This window comes from Polyergus mexicanus, unplaced genomic scaffold (assembly GCF_030449975.1).
Source record: "Polyergus mexicanus isolate NDT 795.1 unplaced genomic scaffold, iyPolMexi1.0 SCAF_20, whole genome shotgun sequence".
NCBI classification, from domain to species: domain Eukaryota; kingdom Metazoa; phylum Arthropoda; class Insecta; order Hymenoptera; family Formicidae; genus Polyergus; species Polyergus mexicanus.
In genome coordinates, this window is record NW_027223340.1 from 3441646 (window position 1) to 3466325 (window position 24680).

Sequence of the window (24680 nt, forward strand, 5' to 3'; positions counted from 1 at the left end):
TGGATATTTTAACGATTTATCTTTCGATTAATATTAATTTTCATTCGTGCGCCGATGATAGCTAAAACTTAGCGTACTTATACTCGCACTGATTAGTCAATTTTTTAAAATTAATTTCTCATTAATTATGGCAAAATGATAGAAAACTTCCCTACTCGTCCTCAAACCCGCTGTACAGTGGTACCCGTGGTACAGTTATTATCGGACAAACAGCATACTCATATAAACAAATATATATAGATCTAACTTTTATTTTGTCAAATACTTTTACACGTATTCACATTTCTACAAATATTATATACTTTTTTAATAGAAACATATTTGATTATATAATTCTTCCAATAATATTCTTTAAGTGATAATTTAATATTGATACAGAGCTATTTATTTTAGAATTCTTCGTTAATAAATGGTGCCACTTTGTCCATCATTGTCATATGAGAACCTTCTACGTAATGTATTTTTACTGCACCTTCAGTAACCTAAAAATAATTTCTCTTGTAAAAAATATCTTAAAAATGATGAAAAGTGTTTGTGTACTCTTTAATCAAAAGTTTACCTTATGTAAACCATAATCCTGTTCAGGAAAAGTGATAGGCGTAAGTGTAGGTTTTAACAATATTATAGATGATTTTAAAGGTGGCAACAAAGATATATCATAATCTTGTGTAGCCAATAGATGATCGTAAACTGTTGTACATAAGAATTTTTGATTTTCAACACTTAATACATTGATCTTCTCCGAAAAAAGAGCAGTAAATAGTTCTAATTTTTCCTCCCATATACTGCACTTATTCAACTCTAACGCAGACTGTAAATAATATAAATATTGTATTTTATATAAATACTAATAAAATGATAATCTACACTTAAAATTGAGACTATATTTTCACATTTCGGACAAACTACACGTTCATATTCTTATTACTTAATTACTTTTTCTGTATTTTTGAACAACGTAAGTCAAATTATTTTATCTTTTAATTATTAGCCATAATTTGTAGTCAAGAATTATTGTTTCAATTTGATATCCATTTTACACATGTGCTCAAAAAATAGACATTATATTTCAATCATTGTAAATATTATATAATTCTTATATACTATCATTATTATCATTCTTTCTTACTCATTGAAAACCATTTAAACGAGTCCTTCAAAGCTTCTATAATTTGTATTATATGTAAATAAGATATTACCTTATATAAGGTAAACGATATTTTATCATATAAAAGTGCATAAGGCATTCAGAATATTTAAATATTTTAATAAATAATTTTCTATACATTTTCATATATACAGTATTAATCGTATATAAACACGATTACGTAAACCGCTTTTGTAGTAAAAAATCATAATTTGGTCTCAATAATTGACTTACCATTTCATTGTCAGATTCGAGATACATTTTCATGAAATTAAGTAGAATGGCATTTTGTAGTTCTTGTTGTGAAGTATAATTATGCAATTCAATCAAAAATTTTAACCAATCAGGAGCTCCATCTATAAGTAATAACCGTCCAACAAAATTCTTAGCTTCTAATAATCTTGCTAACTCAATGGCAATTAAGGATCCAAATGAATAACCCACTATTAAAAATTCTTTTCGATCTTCCATTTTCTCCATTATGTACTAAAAAAATAAACACAAGCATATATAAGATAGTATATAAAAAACGAGTGAGAGCGTGTGTATAATCAAATATAGTTGTTTAAATACACAGCAATTTAAGTAACTATCTTAAATAGACTATTTTATAATTACGTACCGGCAAAAGATATCCTGCTGATTTTATTATTGAAGAAGTAACGTCCGGCATATTAAGTGCACCGTGTTGCAAACATATCGCCAAAGATTTAATTTCCGATTCTATCAATTTATATACGCTTGCAGATCCGTCGAGTCCTGGTATAAGAAATATTATGTTTTCAGCAACTTCCCTTTTTGTATCTAGTTCTACATAAATATCTGAACTCAAATCAGAATCCTTAAGTTTTCGTGTCAATATTTCGAAACCGACTAAATTATTTGTTGCGGTTTCAATAGCATCGTACGTTTTTCCTTGTTCGATTGCATTTGTCATTTTTTTAAGTCCAGCGAATGTGAGATTCCGAATATCTTGTTCTGTCAATAAAATATCAAATTCTCTCTCCAATGTCTGTTTAATTTCTACCGCCATCATTGAATCCATGCCTAGCTCAGCCAGTAATACGTTTGGCGCAACTATGTTTATATTTTTCAATCCTATTTTGAAAATTATATGTTTTGATATAATTTTAATCAAACATTATTTTACCTCAACAACTATCGAAGCTTACATTTCTTGTATATTCTTTAATGCACTTTGTTATATCAATATAATATATTTTTAATAACATTATTGAATAAAAATTTTTTTTCTATAAATGTTTTGTCACAAATTTTTTATATTACAGTTGTTTACAAACTCACCCATAATATTTGCAACCGCTTCAAGTGGATTCATTGCTTGGTTAGAATTTTTTTTCTCAGCAACAACCATGCTGCTTACGATTGGCCGATCTTGCAGTAAAAATATTTCTAATGTGTCCAAACAAGAGGATATTGTTTGTTGCAATGTACCTCCAATAACAAGTTCTTCGTCATTTTCTTGCATATCTGCGACAAGCCCAACTTCACCAATTGCACCCCACTGTATAGCCAAACTATGTAAACCTTCTTTCATTCTTCTTTCACAAATTCTTTCCATTACGGAATTTGCCATTCCGTAATTTGTTTGGCCTGCGTTGCCTCTTCCGCATGAAACGGAAGAAAAAACGACAAAATGTTGAAGCTGAGTGCATATTGTTCTCGATAATTCGTCCATCTTTTTCGTCGTCCATGCCTTTGACACGAAAGACTCTTCGAATGTTTGCGGGGACTGATTCTTGAATATGCCATCTTTCAACACTACTGCGAGATTGAATATAGCATCCACAGGACCTTGTTCTTCGGCAAATTTTAATATAGATTCGCAGTCTTTATATCTCGAAGTATCAATAGCTGTAACGATTTGTACATTTATACCGTAAGATTGCCATAATGTTACTCTTGATCGCTGATACCCGTTCTTTATTCCAGTTCGCGATGTCACTACAAGATTTTTTGCACCACGTGAAATCAACCAATCAATTAATTCTAGACCAAAACCACCTAGACCACCTAAAACGATATAGCATTTATGTTCCAGGCAGTAGTACCGGGGATGTGCGAGTATAGGTGCATCTAAGAGTTCATCTTCTTTATGAATTTTTATCATTATCTGCAAATAATACTAATTTATTAGGATATTTATCCTTAAATGTGTTCGTTTTTTTTTGTAAATTCTCAAAAAAGGGTAGACAGTTTTTGTTCTCTGTATGTTGTTTTTCATATTAAATATTAATAAAAACTGTCTTTATTATTTGTTTATGGAATATGTATATATATATATATATATCTATATATATATGTATATATATACAGGGTGTCCTAGACCACCCTTTTCTTTCAAAAACTAAGCAGTTCAGAGAAAAACATTTTGCACAAAAATTGTATGGTTTTGAGGGTAACATAAGATGGTCTCATTGGTTTGACCTTAGATGGCATCGTTAAGATCAAGTCAAGGACACCTTTAATTTCTTAAATGGAACCCCCCATTTTTTATTCTATATTCTTATAGTTATGTCGAAAGCTTTCCAAAACACTATAATAAAATATTTTTTCATTAAATACTTTTTGAGTTATTTTGTATTTTAATTTGACATATTTTGATATAAAAAATTAAATATCTTGTAAAATATCTAGTTTTCGATAATCTTACCGTAATACTTTTATGTACAGAATAATGAGACAAATCAACTAGTCCCAAAAAAAACAAATAATTATTTTAAAAAATACATTGTAAATAATTTTCTTAAAAACAATTATTTTTTTATACTAATTGATTTGTCTCGTTATTCTGTACATAAAAGTATTACGGTAAGATGATCAAAAACTGAATATTTTACGAAATATTTTATTTTTTATATCAAAATATGTCAGATTAAAATATAAAATAACTGAAAAAGTACTTAATGAAAAAATGCTTTATTATAATGTTTTGGAAAGCTCTCGAGGTAAGTTACAAGAATATGTAATGAAAAATAAGAGGTTCCATTTAAAAAGTTCAAAGTGATTTTTATATGACCTTGACGGTGCTATTCAAGGTCATACTATTATTATATAATGTGCCACTTAAATCTTTACAACTTTTGCATTAAATATTTTTCACGAAAATGCGTTGTTTCCTCATAAAACTACTGATACTGGCGCTTCATTACACTCTGTATACAATTGTGGCATAACATCAAAACTGCCAAGTCGAAATAAAATACTCGTTATATATATTCGAAGCATAACATAGTAAATGAAACATGTAGGTGAACGTTCTCTCTGATAATTCGCGTATAATAAAAAGATAGTTATCTCACATCGACAACAATTTCGAAAAAAATAACTATGCGAATTCTTAACCAATGACAATTTAGCGTAAAGTTTTATTGCAATATTGTCTACACTTTGTAATAATGCGCATGTTAAGAGCACGGAGGCGGGCTGATAAGCAAGTAGACGTTTCTCGAGTTGAATAAAAAATGAGTCAGAATATTTACCTACTATCGCGTCGACGTAGTGAACGGATCATCGACATCAGTTACAGTCATTATCTAGACCCAATGGCAGGTGAAAGATGGAAAAACGATATAGCGTATGCAATGACCCCATTCAAATTTATTGCATGGCCCATCGGCGTTTGGCCGCTGCAACATTACAATTTCTATTCATTATTACGCAGTGCCCTGGGTACTTGTGGTGCGGTACGTATCTTTTGAGTTAGGATCCGGTTATCATTGATCCGCGTTTATTCGAGAACGATGTTAACAAATATTTCTATTACGTTGCAAAATAAAACTGTTATAAACAAAATTTCGGTGTCGCGATAATAATTTCTTATTTTTAATGATTTATATGATGAATTTTTTTCCCAGCGTAATAACAAATCTCGAGTGGCACGATCGTATATCGAAAATGTCTAAGAAAGACTCTTTTCTTATGTTTTATGATATATGTGTAGTTTTTTTACGAATCATTAATGGATAACATAATTATTACGGGTAGTATATATGCTATACTGTTTGTTTTAAAAATTCATTATTATGGCTAACAATATAATAATAATTACATAATAATAATCGTGTGAAAAAAGATTAGATAAATAATATGTTATAAAACGTCATATATTTATTTATTGTTAGATATTTAATTTCGTTGAATTTTTGTTTTATATTATATCGCTATTTAAACTTGTTTTAAATATTGCTAATTTAAATTTGCTATTTTTAAACAGTTTTCACCACATTTTATTTGAATAACATTTATCTTCCCGTTACTGTTATTCCAAGTATAACATAAACTGAATATTTAAAGTATTTCGTATAAAGTATTAAAAGATATTTTCTTTAAAACTTGATATCATACTAAAAAATATTTTAGACAAAATTTATGGGATTTTAAGAGAAAAAAATTGATAATATTGAATTTTAAGTACAATTATTTTTTAAGATCATGTGAATCTCAACCTAGTTTTTTAAATAAGATTACTCTAACGTTCTTTATAGAAATCGATTCCTCACAATATTCGGCATAAATAGTTATAACGGTAGGATGGCAAAAAAATTAATAGTTTATGAGATATCTTATACTTTAATTTGATATAATTTTACATAAACTATGAAATATCTCGTAAAATATTTTATACTTTATAAAATATTTTATACGAGATATTTTATACTTTAATTTGATATAATTTTACATGAATTATGAAATATCTCGTAAAATATTAATTTTTTGATTATTTTGTCTCAATATTACTTTTATACACAAAATAATAAGAGGAATCAATTGATGTAAAAAAACACATATAGTTGTTTAAAAAAAAAAATTTACAACGATCAATTACTAAAATTATAGCTATTAAAATTCAAGATTATCAACTTTTTTCTTTCTCAAAACTTTATAAATTTTATTTGAAACATGTTTTTGTATAACGTCAAGTTCCGAATAAAACACTTTGTAACGCTTTATGTAAAATACACTGTATTCAAACTTATAATATATCATGTAATACTTTGTCCCGATTGAGACATTTCGAGTTAACGGCAGCCTTTTTGCGTACTTAAAGTACATATCAAAATAATGTAGTATTCAAAATTTCATCCGCGGCAAATCATTTTTTCCAAAGTTTTTATCTAGAAGTAAAACCTTAACTAAACCTAATTATAGGAAAGAGAAACTATTTTTTCAATTTCACTGGATGCTTTGGATGCAAAGCGAGATCTATATATGATTCTATCCTGAGTAGAAAAAATTCCAAAGTTTGGCCAGTTAATGATTATAAATTCTAGTTACTAGTCAGTATTTAGCCAGTTAATTTAAACAAATTCTCATCAGTTTGGTCGATGCTTGTTTCTAGAGGAACTAGATAATAATTTTAAGAAATCTAAATTCTAGATAATAATTCACTAATTTCTATATAAAAAATTGAAAAAATTTAGCTAGGTATTTTGTTTATCGGCAAACTTTATTTTGCACAAAACATAAGAAAATTATCTCTTATAGATTTTTAGTCAAGATTATTATTTCCAAAATGAATATAGCGTATTAAAGATATTATTCTTTTATATAAATAATTAAATACTTTATTAAATTAAATGTTAATAGGATAATATTATATCATATTATTAAAAAAAATTGTTTTAATTTACAATAGAAGAAACGAACCCGCGATTGCGGTTTCTATTTTATAGGTTGTTATTTGTTGTTAATTAATTTTTTTTATATCTGCTTATTGATTATTATTTATTTAACGTGGAATTGATGAATGAGGATATTGCGGATGTTAGGAGCTTAGAAATGCCATTCTGTTGTGTATTTCCTAAGGATTTATTGATGATGAACCTAAAAACAGACTGATTAGTTTTCCTATGTATCTACAGGCTTACCTTTGATGTTAAATTTTTTAATCGAACATAAAAATGATTTCTTCAAAGCATTATAAATACTCAAAAAGTTAACCTAAAAAAACCAAAAGAAGTGAAGATTTCATGTCCCATTGGCGTTAAATTTGATGATAAATTTTTAACAAAACAAAAAATTTTTATTATCACAATATGGATCAACAATGAATGAAAACACGTAAAAGAAAAAGAAAATACAAGTATATAAAATCAATAGTTAAAAAAGATCTAGAAATGCTATATCAAACATGTAAGTTATTTCTATTTATGCCATCAAATTTTAAAATTATTAGAAAAGTATATACTGATATATAATATGTAAATATATTATTATGAATGAAATACATTAATAAATTTATTGCAGTAAAATAAGAGATTTTGTTGACAACAACTTCATAGCAACGCAACGCGGAGACAAAATCCGACTTCAGCAACATCTCAATATCGCGAGCATAGATACTTACTAATATATGTCAAGAGTTTCTGTTTAATAAAATACTCGATTACTTGATAATTATTTCCGTGAGTAGCTGGTCAAAATTTCGAAAGAAAGAAATCGATAGATCTATTGATTTTTTAAATATATTAATATTTTGGAAAAATGTACAAAAACTAAAATAAGAAACTATTATTAAACCAAAACATTGTAGTTTCTTACTTTATATTATTGTAGCCAAATTTATAAAATAGTTTTTTTATACTGCTTTTCATCTGTTAGTTTTATGTATGAGAATATATGTATAATTTTATGTATGAGAATATGTAGCTAAAAAAATTGTAGATAATAACTGAGTAATATCCATAATGTATACTGATAAATTATTATATTCTAGGATTTACCTATTTTTTATTCAAATATTATATTTTTGAAGCGCCACCTATGTACAAAAAAACCATATATGATAGCTGGCCATAAAATTCCGAAAAAAAATATTATTTCTAAATTATTAGCTAATATATGGCAGAAAAATATTGATTAGAAAAATTAGATAGTTTTTAGGCATTGGCCAGTTTTTCACAGAAACTTTTGTACTCGGATATATGGTTTTGTAACTTTGAGCGCAAAGCGAGATTCATCTCATATCGGCGGCTGCTTCGGATACAAAGCGAGATCTTTAATTATATGATTCTACATGAGTTTGCAACTTTCAGCGCAAAGGGAGGTTCAAGTCATATCGCTGGGTGCTTTGGATGTGAAGGGATGGGTAATTATACAGAAAGAGAATGACTTCATGTATGATCTTGACCTTGATATGTTGTCAAAGTCATCGTCATGAATGACTCTGACCTTAAAAAAAATGGCGGTCACGATCCATTTAACAGTTATGAAGCATTAAAATTTGTTGTTTTATACAATCCGAAGCATGATAAAATTTAGGTTATATAACGTAACCAAATCAAATTTTAATTTTAAATCAGAAATAGGTTTGGATTAGATTATATTTTCCGGAAGTGAAGACCCCTGTAGGAGGGGGAGGGGGGAAGGCGGAACTTACTGTGTCCACGCATATACTTTGCATTGGTAAACTTACAAAAAGATTTCTGGACAACCAAATTGAAAAAATAAATTTTCTTTGCTGTAATTGTGTTTTGTTGAAATTTCATATTTAGGTTAAAAACTTTTGAAAAAATGATTTGCTGCGGCTGAAATTTTGTATACTACATTATTTTGGTATCTATTTTAAATACGCAAGAAGGCTGCCGTTAACTTGAAATGTCCCATTCGAAACAATATCCATACCTAGCATTTATAACACAGTTCGAAATTGAATTCAGCATTTTTTATACGCTATATATAAAAAACTAAGATACTTTCTATACATTACGGGTTTTAGAGAGAGAAAGAAACTTATTAACATTTAAATACAAAAATATCTATAAAATTTGTTTACTTAAAGTCGAAACACATTTTTTCTGAATACAAAATATATGATATATTTGAAAAAAACATATCAACAGAGTGTAATGGTGATCTTGCCTTCCATTGAATTATGCATGGGTTGTACCGACGCGGAGCAGAATGTGGACAGCATCATGTTGATCTGTTGCGGAACACTTGGCGTACTAAAAATGATATGGTTCCGTATTTATGCAAACAGCTTAACTGTTAATTACAGTTCCGCCATGAAAGATTATTTGACAATTGAAAACGTAGAAGAGCGTGCGATTATGCGAAAACATGCCCTTATAGGAAGAATCGTGTCTTGCCCCATGCTATGCTTCTCCTACTTTAGTTGTATAATGTACGGATTAATACCTCTTCTTGGATATGATAAAAGAAATCAGATAAACGTAACGAACGAGGATCTAATATTGGAGTATGTAATACCATCAGCATGCACTATGAAATACCTTAATACTCCAGCAAGCATGTATAAAGTTTTGTGTCTCATCCAAGTTGTTGCGATGATACTGTCGACGAATGCTCATATCGGTAATAATATCTATCTGTTGTTTGACAATTTTGTATAATTTTTGCATTAGCTAATATCAATCAAATATTATGCAAAAATACTTAGAATCATATTATTATATTTGCAAAAAAAAAATTTATTTTTTTTATTAACGTGAGGTAAGATTAGTTGCTATATCCGGATACGTATTTTTTAATTAGAATAAGGAGTCCCAATATATTGTTTTGTATTAATGAATTTTGTTTATATAAAGGTAATGACGCGTTATTTCTTAATATCGTGTTGCATATTTGTGGTCAAGTAAAAATTCTGAGAGCTCATTTCATAGATTTTAATGTAACAAGTCCGCGAATCTGCGATCGTTTCAATGCACTAATTCAAAGACACTGTTACCTGATAATGCTGACCAGGAAACTGGCCAATATGATCAGTTTTGTTTTGTTAATAGAGTTATTTATTATCAGCATATTATTATGTATAATGGGTGAGTATCGTTATGTCACTTCTAAAACCGATTCGCGAAATATGTGTATATACATGTGTTTTTTTAAATGGGAACACCCCAATTTTTTTACATAAATCGATTCCTTGCAATATTCTGCATAAAAAGTTACAGGGGTATGATGGCCAAAAGTTTAATAGGTTACGAGATATTTTACACTTTATTTTATTACTTTACTTCGACATAATTTTACATAAACTATGAAATATCTCATAAAATTATTTATTTTGCAATAATATTATCTTAATATTTTAAGCTCAAAAAATGAGAGACATCAATTGGTGTAAAGCAGTGCTCGAAGTTAGATGCCCTTTTCGGGTCGATATCTGAGGCGCCGCCTGCGGTTCCTCCTCTTCCGTTCGAAGCCGAGCCACCGATCGCGCGTGCAACGCATTGCCTCAGGAGCGTCCCTATATAAAAATATGCTGAGATCGTATCTTCTGTCAAATGGTCATTTAAATTTGCCTTGCTAGATAATTTTTATGGAAAAGGAAATGTAGAAGGATGGGTATAGAAATAGACGAGGACACCTACCTATATACATTGCAGTTCGCGGATGATCAGGTACTATGTGCTAATGACAAAGAAGATCTACAATACATGACAAGGAAATTAATTGAGAAATATAGATATTGGGGATTGAATATGAACGTAGAGAAAACAAAATATTTATGTATAGGAGAGGAGAATACGGATATGGAACTGGAGAACCAAGAGAGGATAGAATCATGTAGACAATACAAATATTTAGGAGTGCAATTCAACACACAAGGCACAGATGAGAAAGAAATCAAACTTAGAAATACACAAGCCAGGAAAGCGATTGGATGTTTGAATGATATTTTATGGAGCAGAGAGATTGGGAAGAAACGGAAAGTATAGATATATGAGACTATGATAAAAAGCAGTCTACTATATGGATCAGAAACATGGGGAATAACCGAGAATTTAAAAAGGAAATGGAAACTGCGGAAAAGGAAGCCATGAAGAGAGCGGCAGGAATATCACGCTTGGAGAAAATAAGAAATGAGGAAGTAAAGGGGAGAATGGGTCTAGAGGGAACCATAAAAGAGGATATCGAGAGAAAACAATTGATATGGTACGGGCACGTGAAGAGAATGGAAGAGGACATGTTACCAAAGAAAATCATGAAATGGATACCAAGGGAGAAAAGGAGGAGAGGAAGACCAAGGAGGATTTGAGCGGAAGGGATAAGGAAGTCCATGAGCGAGAGAAACTTAGGAGAGGAGGATTGGATGAACAGAACGAAATGGAAGTTAGGCATCGGACAACGGCGAAAGACGTTATGACCCGATTATATATATATATATAATATATTTTAGAGACATTAATATATATATAATAATTACAATTTTGATAACAGCTTTCCACATCACCTATGAAGTACTATTGTCGATGCGTTTTTTTTTAAGTGGTTTTCCCAGTCCTATTGCACTAAAAGATAATAAAGATAATAAAATAGGAATAGGATAATGGAATAGGCCTACTGGGAAAACCACTTTTAAAAAAACGCATCGACAATAGTACCTCATGGGTGATGTGGAAAGCTATTATCAAAATTGTAATTATTATATATATATTCCTGTTTCTAAAATATATTATTACAACATATAATATATATATATATACGTAATAGATTACATATATAATATATTATATGATAGAAATTTATAAAAATTATCTAGCAAAGCAAATTTAAATGACCATTTGACAGAAGATACGATCTCAGCATATTTTTATATAGGGACGCTCCTGAGGCATAGCGTTGCACGCGCGATCGGCGGCTCGGCCGTCGAGCCTCGAACGGTAGTGGGGGAACCGCAGGCGGTGCCTCAGATATCGACCCGAAAAGGGCATCTATTAATTCCGAGCACTGGTGTAAAGAAAATAAAACAAGATTGACATTGAAATCTCCAAAATGCCTCCACCTAAGATCAAACAATATAATAGCACTATCTTATGACCTCCTTAGAACCGAATAACTTTTGTCTGAAACATTTCTTCCTATCTTGCTTTATTTTTTTAATATTTAGGTGTCTCAATATAAATGCCCCATCCTTTATACAGGGTGAGTTTTTCAATTCTTAACAGGCAAGTATCTTAAAGCCTGTAAGTTTTAGAAGGAAACTTTTTAGACAAAAGTTGTATGGAGAGGGAAAGGAGATAAGAATATTAATTAGATCTTGGATAGCATTGTTAAGGTCATATCAAGATCACATAGAATTTTTTAAATTAAAATCTCTATTTTTTATTGTATATTGTTATAGCTCTTGTCGAGACATTTTCAAAACTATAATAAAGTATATTTTCATTAAGTACTTTTTGAGTTATTTTATATCTTAATCTGACATATTTTGATATAAAAAATAATATATCTCGTAAAATATTAAATTTTCGATAATCTTACCGTAATATTTTTATGTACAGAATAATGAGACAAATCAATTAGTATAAAAAATAATTGTTTTTAAGAAAATTATTTACAATGTATTTTTTTAAACAATTATTTGTTTTTTTTTGCACTAATTAATTTGTCTCATTATTTTGTACATAAAAGTTTTACAGTAAGATTATCAAAAACTGAATATTTTACGAAATATTTTATTTTTTATATCAAAATAGGTCAGATTAAAATAAAAAATAACTCAAAAAATATTTTATTATAGAGTTTTGAAACGGTCTCGACAAGGACTATAAGAATATGTAATAAAAATGGAGGTTTCAATTTAAAAAATTTAATGTGATATGATCTTGATATGATCTTAACAATGCCATCCAAGGTCTAACTAATATTCCTATCTCCTTGTTCTCTCAGAACCAAACAACTTTTGTCTAAAAAGTTTCCTTTTAAAACAGGTTTTGAGATATTTGGCTGTTAATATTAAAAAGATTCACCCTGTATATCTACAGGGTGATCCGAAACAAGTATAATGTCCCTAAAGGATCGTATTTCTGAATCAATTCTAAGACGATTTTTCCTTTACGAAAATTTTGTCCGAAGCTTAGTTTCTAGATTATAAAAGGAAATAGTGAGCGAATTACGGGACGAGTACAGAAGGCAGGGGCGGCGCAACACATCGTCCGCTGCAGGCGCTTATGCGAGGCGCTCGCTACAGCTGATCGAGCGCTACAGCGTACTCGTCTCGTAATTCGTTCACTATTTTCTTTTATTATTTAAAATCTAAGTTTCAGACGAATATTTCGTAAAGGAAAAATCTCTTTTAGAAATCATTTAAGAATACGATCTTTTAAGGACGAACGATTATTCTAAATTACCACGCTCAATTATAGCGCTCGATCAGTTATTGACTATACGCGATAAGTGTATGTATGTGTGTTCGTGCGCGCGTGTGTGAAAACGTGTACGCGTATTACACACACGCGCGCGCGCGAGCACACACACACACACACACATACTCGTCGGGTAGAACAAACAGCTGATCGAGACACGCACTCTCTCTCTCTCTCTCTCTTTCTCGCTCGCCTTCTCACTTGCTCACTTGCTCACTCACTCATTTCTTACCTTATACAGATTATAATTTCTGCACGGCCGTGGATGCACACGAAAAATGTTTTTTACTGATAATGAATTTTTTTTACTTATTTTCGACACTTGTATTGATCGAAAAGTCGTATCGACCTTTTACACTTACGCACTTAATCGATGTATCGACAATTATACAACCGATCACTACCGATTATTCACAATAAATCACTATCGATTATTCACTGACTCATTTAAAGAAATACGTTTGTTTGATAAAGTACCAGAGGAGTCTCTGGTTTCGGGGGGTGTCGGGAAGAACGCTTAGAGTCCACGCACACGTACGTTGGTCCGAGCCGCACCTCGCGAATATTAACACTTACACTCAATTCGATGATTGACTGCCGGTTGATAATGTCCTTACGTTCACTGAGATTCTTGAGAACACCGTGAGATTGATTTCTAGATCCGATCCGAATAGCAAACCAAATTCCGAGAGCTTTGTCGATTTTTCCAAAGACAGCGTGCGCTATGAAAGACCGTTACTCGAGGAATGATAAAGGATCACCGGAAGGGTCGATATCGACGCAGGAGCGCGGAAAAGCTCCTGAGAGCTTGATTATGATTGGCTGATAGCGTGGCGCGATGCTGATTGGATTGATAAGACCGGCATCGGGATTGGGTTGAGGTCGCGTACGAGAGAGAAAAGGAAGAGAGAAAGAACACTAAAGAGAAGGACTAGAGAAGGACTAGAGAAAAGGAAGAGAGAGAGAACACTAAAGAGAAGGATTAGAGTGAGATGATGGTGAGGAGATTGCGCAAAAGTCGCGATATTTTCTGAACAACGTTAAATACATAACGAACGTTACGCGGAAATCGTGCGACGACAATAAGCAGGTTATATCGGTACTAGTGCTGCCGGTTGCCGATCGCGAATTGCGAACGTGTGTCACGTGTCACGTGATAGACGCGAGACGCTACCATATCCTACGATTGACTGAAGTCTCCGCATTTTGAACGGAATAATTTCGAAAATAAAATATAAAATAAAAAATAATAAAAAATTAAACGTTTAACATTCGTTTTCTTTTTTTTTTAACACCTTACTAATCGTGCGTTTCACCTTTCTTTCCAAAACAGGACACAAAAATATTATTAATTTTAATTATTATTATTTTTAATTATTAATTATTGTAATATTAAATTTTAATTATTATTTAATTATTATTATTTTTGTGTTTGTGAATAGAAGATGTTCCATGTAAAAATGTGATGGTCGCTCTGAAAAGAGCAGATTGTCTTTGATCGCCCTGAAAAGAACGGATTGATTTGATAAAAAAGCTCAAAATGACCGCCATCCATCCTAACGCAAGCTCTCATGCGTTTTAATAAATTTTTTTCCACATTGTTCATTACTTCTTCTTCAATAGCCCAAATAGCATGTTGCAATCTTGTTTCTAAGTCCTCGACATTCTCGGGAAGCGTTTTATAAATTATTTCTCTACAATATTCCCATAAAAAATATCTAGAGGATTGAGATCCGGAGATCTTGCAGGCCAACGTATCGGGCCATACCGACCGATCTAGCGTCCAGCAAACTGCTCGTTTAAAGAATTTCTTCACAATTCTGGTGTTGTGTGGCCTTGTACCGTCTTGTTGAAAAACAATCTTGTTTCTCTTTAATAATGGCACTTCTTCCAAAAAATCTGATAAATTATCTCTTAAAAGTTCCACGTATGTTTGGCTAGTTAAAATATCTGGAAGAATAATAGGACCAAGTATTTGATTTCCTATTATTCCAGCCCACATATTTATCTTCCAGCGAGTTGGAAGCTTCTGAGTCTGGGATTCTCTTCGCTCCAAAAATGCATATTATGTGAAGTAAAAACTCCTTCTCGTGTAAATAATGATTCATTACTGAATATCATATGAGAAGAGAATCTAGGATTTTGATCTACTTTCCGCAGAAAATCTTCGCAGAAGGTTCATCTTGCATGATAATTCTCTGGTCATCGCAAATCTTGCACGCGTATGTAGTGAAATGCATGCAAGTTTCCTTTGTTGAGTATTTTTTGTGCAGTTGTGTAAGATAAATTATGTTCTCGAGCAACAACCCGAATACTCGTCTCAGGATTCTGCTCGAAAACACGTATAACGCGCTCCGTATTCTCCAAATTTCTTACATCGCGATATCTTCGTGTCGTATTTATTTGGAAGGATACTGCCAGTCTCGTATAATCTTTGAGCTGCTCTAAGTATGACGGCAGCCGATGGATGTTTTATCCGATTTGGATATAATTCGCTGTACCGTCTTGCAGCTACGTGATGCTGCCCGTGACACTCGTCAAGTGCCATCACCATATCGTAATATTCTTCTTTTATGTATATTGTCATATTGTACATGCTCTTAACGCTTCTAATAATCGAAGGATTATTGATTGCAATATCGATCGTCTCGTCTTATTTATACGATCCTCGCGGGGGGTCGATATCCCTTCCACGCCTCCCGCTACAAATAGAGCAATTCGGGTAATGACACGCGACATGCAACACCCGCTATTTATTGCGGGAAGCGTGGAGGGGATATCGACCCTCTTGCGAGAATTTTTCATAAAGTCCATCTAACTATGTCCTATTCGAATATGAAAGCATATGATACGCTGCTAATTCTCGGTAAGTGTAAGGGTTCATTCTCTGTAACTGAAATATTATGACGACAGCGTTATTCTGATCGAACACCTCATTCACGCAACGTTTTTTCACGTTTGGCTAAACAAATACAAAACGAAGGTGTCATTCAGCCTCACCATAACAAGGGTAGACAGATCCACCGTCTAATTAAGAATGAAAGAGCAGCGGAAATTCTTGAATCGACAGAATTAAATCCTCGTGATTTCTTAAGACGCCGAGAAAGAAATTCTGGTGTTAGTCGTAACAATATTTGGCGCATTATTAGACAAAAGGGTTTCACCCTTACAGGATGTCTCTTCATTAAGCATTGAATAACAATGATTTTCATCAGAGACTTGCATTTTGCAACTGGATAAGACAATAACCACTTAATTTTCATCACAAAATTTTGTTTTCTGATAAATGTATTATACATTTAAAAATGATGGATCTGTCAATACTTGGAACTGTCATCATTGATCACAGGTTAATCCTCACTGGTTGAGAGAAATAGATAATCAACATGTATGGAAAATCAATGTTTAGTGCGGTATTATTGGAAATCGGATCATAGTTCATATTTTTTTTTTCTAATCTAAACGCTGCTAAATATTCAGCCTTGATAGAAACAGATCTTCCTCTCTTGTTAGAAACTCTTCCTCTGCGATTGCGCCTGGACATGTGATTCCAACAAGATGGATATCCGTCGCATACATCGAGAGTTGCCCGTACAGTACTAAATACTATGTTTTCCAACAAGTGGATTGGCAAATACGGTCCGATCAATTATCCACCCCGATCGCCGGACCTCACTATCCTTGATTATTATTTATGGGGAAGGGTAAAAGATATGGTGGACGTGAACGTCCAATTACAAGAAATAATATAATTCATAGGATAAGTGAAGCAATTCGATCCTTAGATGATGATGAGATTCTTCGAACAATTAATTTTTTCCAGAATAGATGCTTGCATCGCAACGAACGGTGCTCATTTTGAATATTTTGTTTGAACGTACATACACCTCACTCATTCAGAAACGTATGTGCAAATGTTCATAAGGTATCGTACATGCAAACACACACACACACACACACACACACATCCTTGTCATTAGTTACGCCACAGAAACATTTGAAGTTCATAATTTCATCACAGTTACTTTCAAGGTCAATTTTAAGGTTGACAGAGGCACTTTCAGAAAAAATGTTTGATACAAAAGTTTCTTATTTTTTCACGTAAAATTCGAATCTGTAATAAAAAGTACTATAATCCCTTCAAAAAATTCTGGTCGAAATCAAAAGTTGAACATATTACCATTCGATAGAGCATACCCGATATTTAAAAAATGTTTGCGATTTTTGATAAAAGCCATTTATTTTCATTTTAAAAGGGGTGTACGAATGGTCTGGGACACCCTGTATCTATACATATATATATATATATGTAACGTTATAAAAACTAATTTATATATTTAATAAATAAATATTCTTTTTCTTTCGTAGGATTTCAATTTATTCTAGCGATGAAAAATAATGACATTGTTATGATGACAAAAAGTTTAATAGTACAGAGTGTCTTTCTGATCCAAATAACAGTGTACAGCTTTATCGGGAATTATCTGAAGTCCCAGATGGAAGAAATAAGGTTCTCCATCTATCAAAGCGCTTGGTATGATCTTCCTGCGAAACTGATGAAGAATTTAGTCTTCATCTTTATGCAGACAGAATCTCCAGTCATTTTGCAAGCTGGAAATTTCATAACGATAAACCTGTCAACATATATGAGTATCTTAAAGACCTCTTTTTCCTATTTATCTGTACTTCGTGTAATGATGGAAACGTGAAATACAATACGCGCGAATAAAAGAGTTCTACAAATAGTAACCACATAATACGTGTTCAAAAAAATTATATAAAACAAATAACTAATTAAAAATAAATTGTTAAATATAACTGCTAATTACAGTAGTATATGTGCCACATCAATCTTTTTCGTACAATATCATAAATATATATATACAGGGTGTCCCATTTTAATCTCCTCAGGCAAATATCTCAAAAACCAAGCCCGGAAGAGAAAAATGTTTCAGACAAAAGTTGTTTGGTTTCGAGGGGGCCATAAGATGGTACCATTGGTTTGACCTTGGAAAATCATTTGAAGGTCATATGAAGGTCAACTTTAAAATCTTAAATGGAAACCCCCATTTTTTATTTAGTATTCTTGTAGCTGACATCGAGAGCTTTCCAAAACACTATAATAAAGTATTTTTTCATTAAGTACTTTTTGAGTTATTTTATATTTTAATCTGACATATTTTGATATAAAAAATAAAATATTTCGTAAAATATTCAATTTTCGATAATCTTACCGTAATACTTTTATGTACAGAATAATAAGACAAATTAATTAGTGCCAAAAAAAACAAATAATTGTTTAAAAAAATACATTGTAAATAATTTTCTTAAAAACAATTTTTTTTTATACTAATTGATTTGTCTCATTATTCTGTACATAGAAGTATTACGGCAAGATTATCAAAAACTAAATATTTTACGAGATATTTAATTTTTTATATCAAAATATGTCAGATTAAAATATAAAATAACTCAAAAAGTACTTAATAAAAAAATACTTTATTATAGTGTTTTGGAAAGCTCTCGATGTCAGCTACAAGAATACTAAATAAAAAATGAGGATTTCTATTTAGTATTTTAAAGTTGACCTTGACATGACCTTCAAATGATTTTCCAAGGTCAAATCATTGTCACCATCTTATGGCCCCCTTGAAGCCACACAACTTTTGTTTGAAACATTTTTCGATTTAACGCAGTGTTTCTGAGATATTTGGGTCCTTTAAAATGGGACACCCTGTATATCATGTTTTCCTTACTTAAAATTAAACATACTAAACAATTAATCGTTGTGAAATCTAGTAATATAACTCGTACAAGAAAGAGAGATTATTAGATAAAACTAGAAAATGGAAAACGTTGCGTTGGAATATTCCTTTGTAAGTCGGGTAAGTAGAATATTATATTTAATCTTTGGATAATTATAGAAAGTTACAATAAATACAAGTAAAAATAAAATATACAAGTTATAATCGCATTAAAAATAGTATATAGTTTAGAAAGTTTAATTAATAAAAACTAAATGTAATAAATAAATCGTCAAATACGTATAAAAATTAACCATATTAATTGTTTCCAAACAACTATAATAAAAAATAAAGTAAGATTTGTTAAGGAAAATAAAGTTTCAATAAATATTAAAATATTTTCTATGTTTATCCAACATATTTCGAGTAAAAATATTATAATTAAATCATTCTATAAAGAAAGAAATCTATATCCTATTAAAAAAAAAACTATAAATTAACATGACCATAAATAGTTTGTAATCAGAATCAATTTCATTAACTGCATTTTAAGTCAATTGATACTCATAAAATACTTTTGATTGTTAGCATACAATTTAACAATTAGAATTTGTTAAACAATTGAAAAATTATTTCTAAAAGCAGTTTTTAATACAATTAGATATAAAAATATATTAAATACCTATAAAATATATTATTTTTTTTATATCAATCACTTGACTGCTTTAAAAACCGATCAGTGCATGGGCTGAAAAAGTATTGCAATATTCTTTATTAATATCTTGAAAACAGCGATTTTAATATTAATATAAAATAAAATATAAATTAAGATTATACGTACAGACTAACGATTGTTTAAAGCCAATAGCCGAGACAATAAATAAATACAAAAGAAAAAATTATACATTAGAAGATATAACTTAATTTTCGCTTCAATCTATTTTAGCAGACTTATTAATTAATAAGCTTTAGTGTTTAAATAATAAAAATATTAAATTTCAAACAAAACATTCTCTAAAAAATTTTACAAAAATTAATGTGAAACACGTTATTGCATATTAATTAAAAATGAATAATGTATTCCTTATTAATTCAGAAACATAATCAGAAAACCTACCAATGTTTGTAAGTATATTGTGTAGGTACATTAAATATATTAAATTCTTGAAAGAAGTGAAAATATTGTTTTGTAGCCTAACGTTCGTTTCCAAGACACAAACATACTCTCATAAATAATGTAATATTAAATACTTAAATGAAGAATTCGCTTCGAAATACATTTATCCTAAGTCTCTTTCAAGTAACTTATAATTTTTTATTTAGATGTCCCGCCAAATTTTCCAGAAAGCAATCAAGGCGTTGGCATAAAGACTTGCACATTTGTTATATATGAGTTACGTCTTTTTACGTTGTTGTTAATATTGTTATGCATTACACACCTTTGTAGAACGATGTGAGTTGACATTACCTGACCGCGTTTTCAAATGCTTGTACGTACGTTAAATGCGTTAAATTCTTGAAAGAAATAAAAATATCATTTTGTGGCCTAACGTTCGTTTCCAGGACACAAGCATATTATCGTAAAAAGTGTCATATTAAACACTTAAATGAGGAACTCGCTTCGAAATACATTTATCCCAAACGTCTTTCAAGTAACTTACGATTTTTTATTTATATGTTCTGCCAAACTTTCCAGAAAGCAATCAAGACGTTGGCATAAAGACTTGCGCATTTGTTATATATGAGTTACATCTTTTTACGTTGTTTGTTATCAATATTGTTATGAATTACACACTTTTGCGGAAAGATGTGAGATTGCCTGACGCTGACGTTGTCTGACTGAATTTCTAAATGTTGGTATATACGTTAAATGTGTTAAATATTTTTAAAAAGTGGAAACATCATTTTGTAGCCTAACGTTTGATTCCAATACATAAAATGTTTTTCGTGCATAATGAAAATCAAAGTGACTAATTTCACATTATACACAATAAACTTTTAATCATAGTTTTTTAAGATTATTTGTACTTCAAGTATTATTAAAAATCGTTGTGTTTTTTTCAATCTCATATCTTTTTATATATTTATATACTATTTTACGCGATTTTCTTAATTATATAAATATATTGACGGTTTTTATGTTCGAAATTCAATAATACATTATATATACTTCAATTAGCATTGTTAGATAACATTTGTATACATGTCTTTTTTTTGTATATACATTTGGATGTACAATTATCATATCTACATACATTAGTTTTCCAGGACTGTCCTGGAAACTGCCATTTGACATAGAATTCTTCCAGGTCAGGCCTGGAACCATACAAATGTCTCGGAATATGCCAATAATTATCAAGAAGTGTCTCGGAACAGACCATTTGACATATATATATATATATATATATATATATATATATATATATATATATATATATATATATATGTATATCTTAGTAATATTTTATCAATCAAATCATTCACTTTTATCATCATTTCAGTTTCCAATTTTTTTAGCGATATATGTAATGATCCTAAAATAACAAATTTTATAAAATAAACATTGTTATATCTATATATATATTTTTACAATAAGAGCTAAGAAGTTTGAAGGATCTAGATATTTATAGTAAGCAAAGAAGACCGTTGTATTTTGATAAAATATGACGGGGGTAGTGGCGGGTTTTTTGCTTATTTATTTTAAGATGTTTAACATATACTACAAAAAAGAATGATATAATCCCTAAAAACTTACCTTTTTAAAAAAGGTAAAAAAAAGCGTCAAGTACGCGCGCCATGTGAAAAAATGTTACACAAAAAAGTGTTATTTTTTTTTAATTAAAAAAACTGCTCTACAAAATAATGTTATTTTAACTCTATATAAAACAGTGTTATTTTAAATGTATAAAATAAATTTTAATTTCCTAAAAAAATAGATATCAAAAAATTCTGCCAACTGACATTAAAAACTATATCATAAAATTAATTTCTTTTATGATTATTTAAATAGAAATATTTTAACCAAAAATACTGTTGTACAAAATAGTTGTTTAAATTTCCTACAAAAATAATGATATCAAAAAATTGCGCCAAATGAATAAAAATTTATGCTATATAAAATTCATTTCTTTTATTATTATTTTTCTATTTTTTTAGGAAATTAAAATATTTATTTTATACAATTAAAATAACACTGTTTTGTATAGAGTTATAAACATAACCGCTCCAATAGTTCAATTTATATATTCTGAGTATGTTCTGAGAGTACCATATACGAAAAATGTGCGAAAAAGAGGACAAACGATGTATCATAAAGATATTATAGGGATATTCTCAGTATATTAGAGTTAATTATAGTATATTTAGTATAAGTATCGAAACTTAGTTTCTATACTCTGAGTATATCCTGAGAATATACGATAAATAACGTTTACAGAGATATTATATAAATATTCTCAGTAAATTACGTATGATCACAGTACATTCAGTATAAATATAGAATATTCGTATGATATCATGTGCTGTTAGGGATCCATTGCTTGCGCCTGCCTTCACCATTTCTAGAAGCAAAATTAAGTGTCTGTGAGGTGAGTCTGACCTATGCGGAAACTTATAGTCATATTGTCATCTGCGAACCAATCGATAATATTGTATTGTAACACTATTATAATCATTGCATTCTGTATGTATTACTCCGCCTCATGATCTCTTTATGTGTTAAAATTTTGATTATTTTTATTGATAAGGAATCAAAGTGGGCCAAAATGTTTGGTTTAGTTAAATTATTATTTATTTATTAATTTATATTATGTTCATTAACATTGTTTCTTAAAAACATCACACATTTATTACGCCCTAAGTACCGCGTCCAGGCTCCAATTAGCCTTTTCCTTTTTTTATTGACTGAAATGTTTAAGTTGGCCGCTTAAGTTAAACAATTTTTCAATATTTTTTGAATTATTAGATCTAATTTTGAAGCACACACACACACACACACGCAAGCACACGCACACACACGTATACGTACCATAAACTGTTATGTAAATGTATTTATAAAATTTCACAGAAATAATGATATAAAAAAATTGCGCCAATTAAAAATAAAGATTCATAAAGAAATATCATAAGGCGTCGTAATACATACGGAACGCAACAGTAAACTTATAATAGTGTTACGATATTACGCTTATAACATTATACGCGATATGCATAGTCATCGAACCGCTCGGTAGACCCGTTCTGTAAGGTTATTATGTAAATGAATTATCTGCACGTGTCGTATAATAAATGTGCAATACGTAATCTCTACAAACTATCAAAACATACCATCTCCACAGCTACTCAGTGAAGTAAGCACAGCGAAAGAATTAATCAGCATCGCAGAAAAGAGTCAACAATGTCAATAACATGCCTTTTTTAGAGAGGAATGTTTAATGCATATGTAACCATAAAATTCATAAAAAGTGAGCATCTGTTATTCTTGTTGTATTTCTGCTTTCTATCCATAGACGTATAATATACAAGATATCTCTAAAGTTTAACTTCACCCTTAGATCTCGGAAATGACTTTAAATATGGAAAAATGTTTCAGACAAAAGTTGTATGGTTTAATTTGACCTTAAATAGTTGTGTGAAGGTCACCTAAAAGTCACCTTCTATTTTTTAAATGGAACCGCCTACTTTTTATTGCATATTGTTGTAGCTTATCTCGAGAGTTTTTCAAAATATTATAATAAAGTATTTTTTCATTAAGTACTTTTTGAGTTATTTTATGTTTTAATCTGACAAATTTTGATATAAAAATTAAAATGTCTTGTAAAATATTTAGTTTTCGATAATCTTACCGTAATACTTTCATGTACAGAATAATGAGACAAATCAATTAATGTAATAAAAAAACAAATAATTAAAAAAATACATTGTAAATAATTATATACTTTTTTAAAAACAATTATTTTTGTGACCTGTACGTGATCTTCACGCAACTATTCAAGGTCAAATTAATAATACCACCGTATGTCCTCCTTGAAATCATACAACTTTTGTCTGAAACATTTTTCCATATTAAAAGCCGTTTCCGAGATCCAGGGGTGAGGTCAGACTTTAGAGATACCCTGTATGGACTGCGCGTCTCTACATTTCCCGTATTCAGAACGTGTCAAAAAATAGAAAGAGACAGCTGCTGTACGATCACTGATCTGTCTTTATCTAACTTGGAAAGAGAAAAGTAGAAGGGATGGAAAAGATGAAGATAGAATGGTGATATAAAGCATGCTATCTCTGTCTAATACTTGACGATCCCCACTCCTTAATATTTGGTCTAGATATACTATGTCTATGTTTCTATCACAAAAAGCCAAAAAGCATTGTCGGTATATCGCACAGTGGTCCCAAACCCCGAAAAGCTGGCCAAAAGTCGAAAAATAAAGTTTCAATTTAGTTTTGATTTTGACTGTTGGATTGGATAGAGGAAAGGGTCATAAACCCGGGTCAGGAAGAGAGAATTGTGTATATCTACTTTTATACAGCTAATACAAAAAGTGACATTCGAACGAGTAACACGCAAGGAAAAATTAACCTTGTATTTAGAAGTATACCAAAATTCACACGTTTCACCGATTTGAATTTTATAAAATGGATCTTTCAGTTGAAACT

The 24680-nt window shown here is 30.3% G+C and overlaps 2 protein-coding genes across 3 annotated transcripts; one reads left to right on the forward strand and one right to left on the reverse strand.

The window, feature by feature from the left end:
- Window positions 1–283: 283 nt before the first annotated feature.
- On the reverse strand, window positions 284–4384 carry LOC138941756 (fatty acid synthase-like). Its single transcript, XM_070311644.1, has 6 exons — window positions 4321–4384; window positions 2453–3281; window positions 1770–2245; window positions 1382–1633; window positions 560–811; window positions 284–482 (listed from the first exon to the last, which is right to left on the reverse strand). Exons 1-6 carry the CDS (start codon window positions 4345–4347, stop codon window positions 390–392), a joined length of 1929 nt encoding a protein of 642 aa, XP_070167745.1. The 5' UTR covers window positions 4348–4384; the 3' UTR covers window positions 284–389.
- Window positions 4385–4548: 164 nt separating this feature from the next.
- Window positions 4549–18012, forward strand: LOC138941703 (odorant receptor 49b-like). 2 transcript variants are annotated; one of them, XM_070311558.1, is made up of 4 exons: window positions 4549–4854; window positions 9013–9487; window positions 9721–9951; window positions 17650–18012. In XM_070311558.1, exons 1-4 carry the CDS (start codon window positions 4633–4635, stop codon window positions 17988–17990), a joined length of 1269 nt encoding a protein of 422 aa, XP_070167659.1. In that variant the 5' UTR covers window positions 4549–4632; the 3' UTR covers window positions 17991–18012. The 2 variants fall into 2 exon arrangements, with proteins under 2 accessions (XP_070167659.1, XP_070167658.1); XM_070311557.1 differs by lacking the exon at window positions 9721–9951.
- The last annotated feature ends 6668 nt before the right edge of the window (window positions 18013–24680 follow it).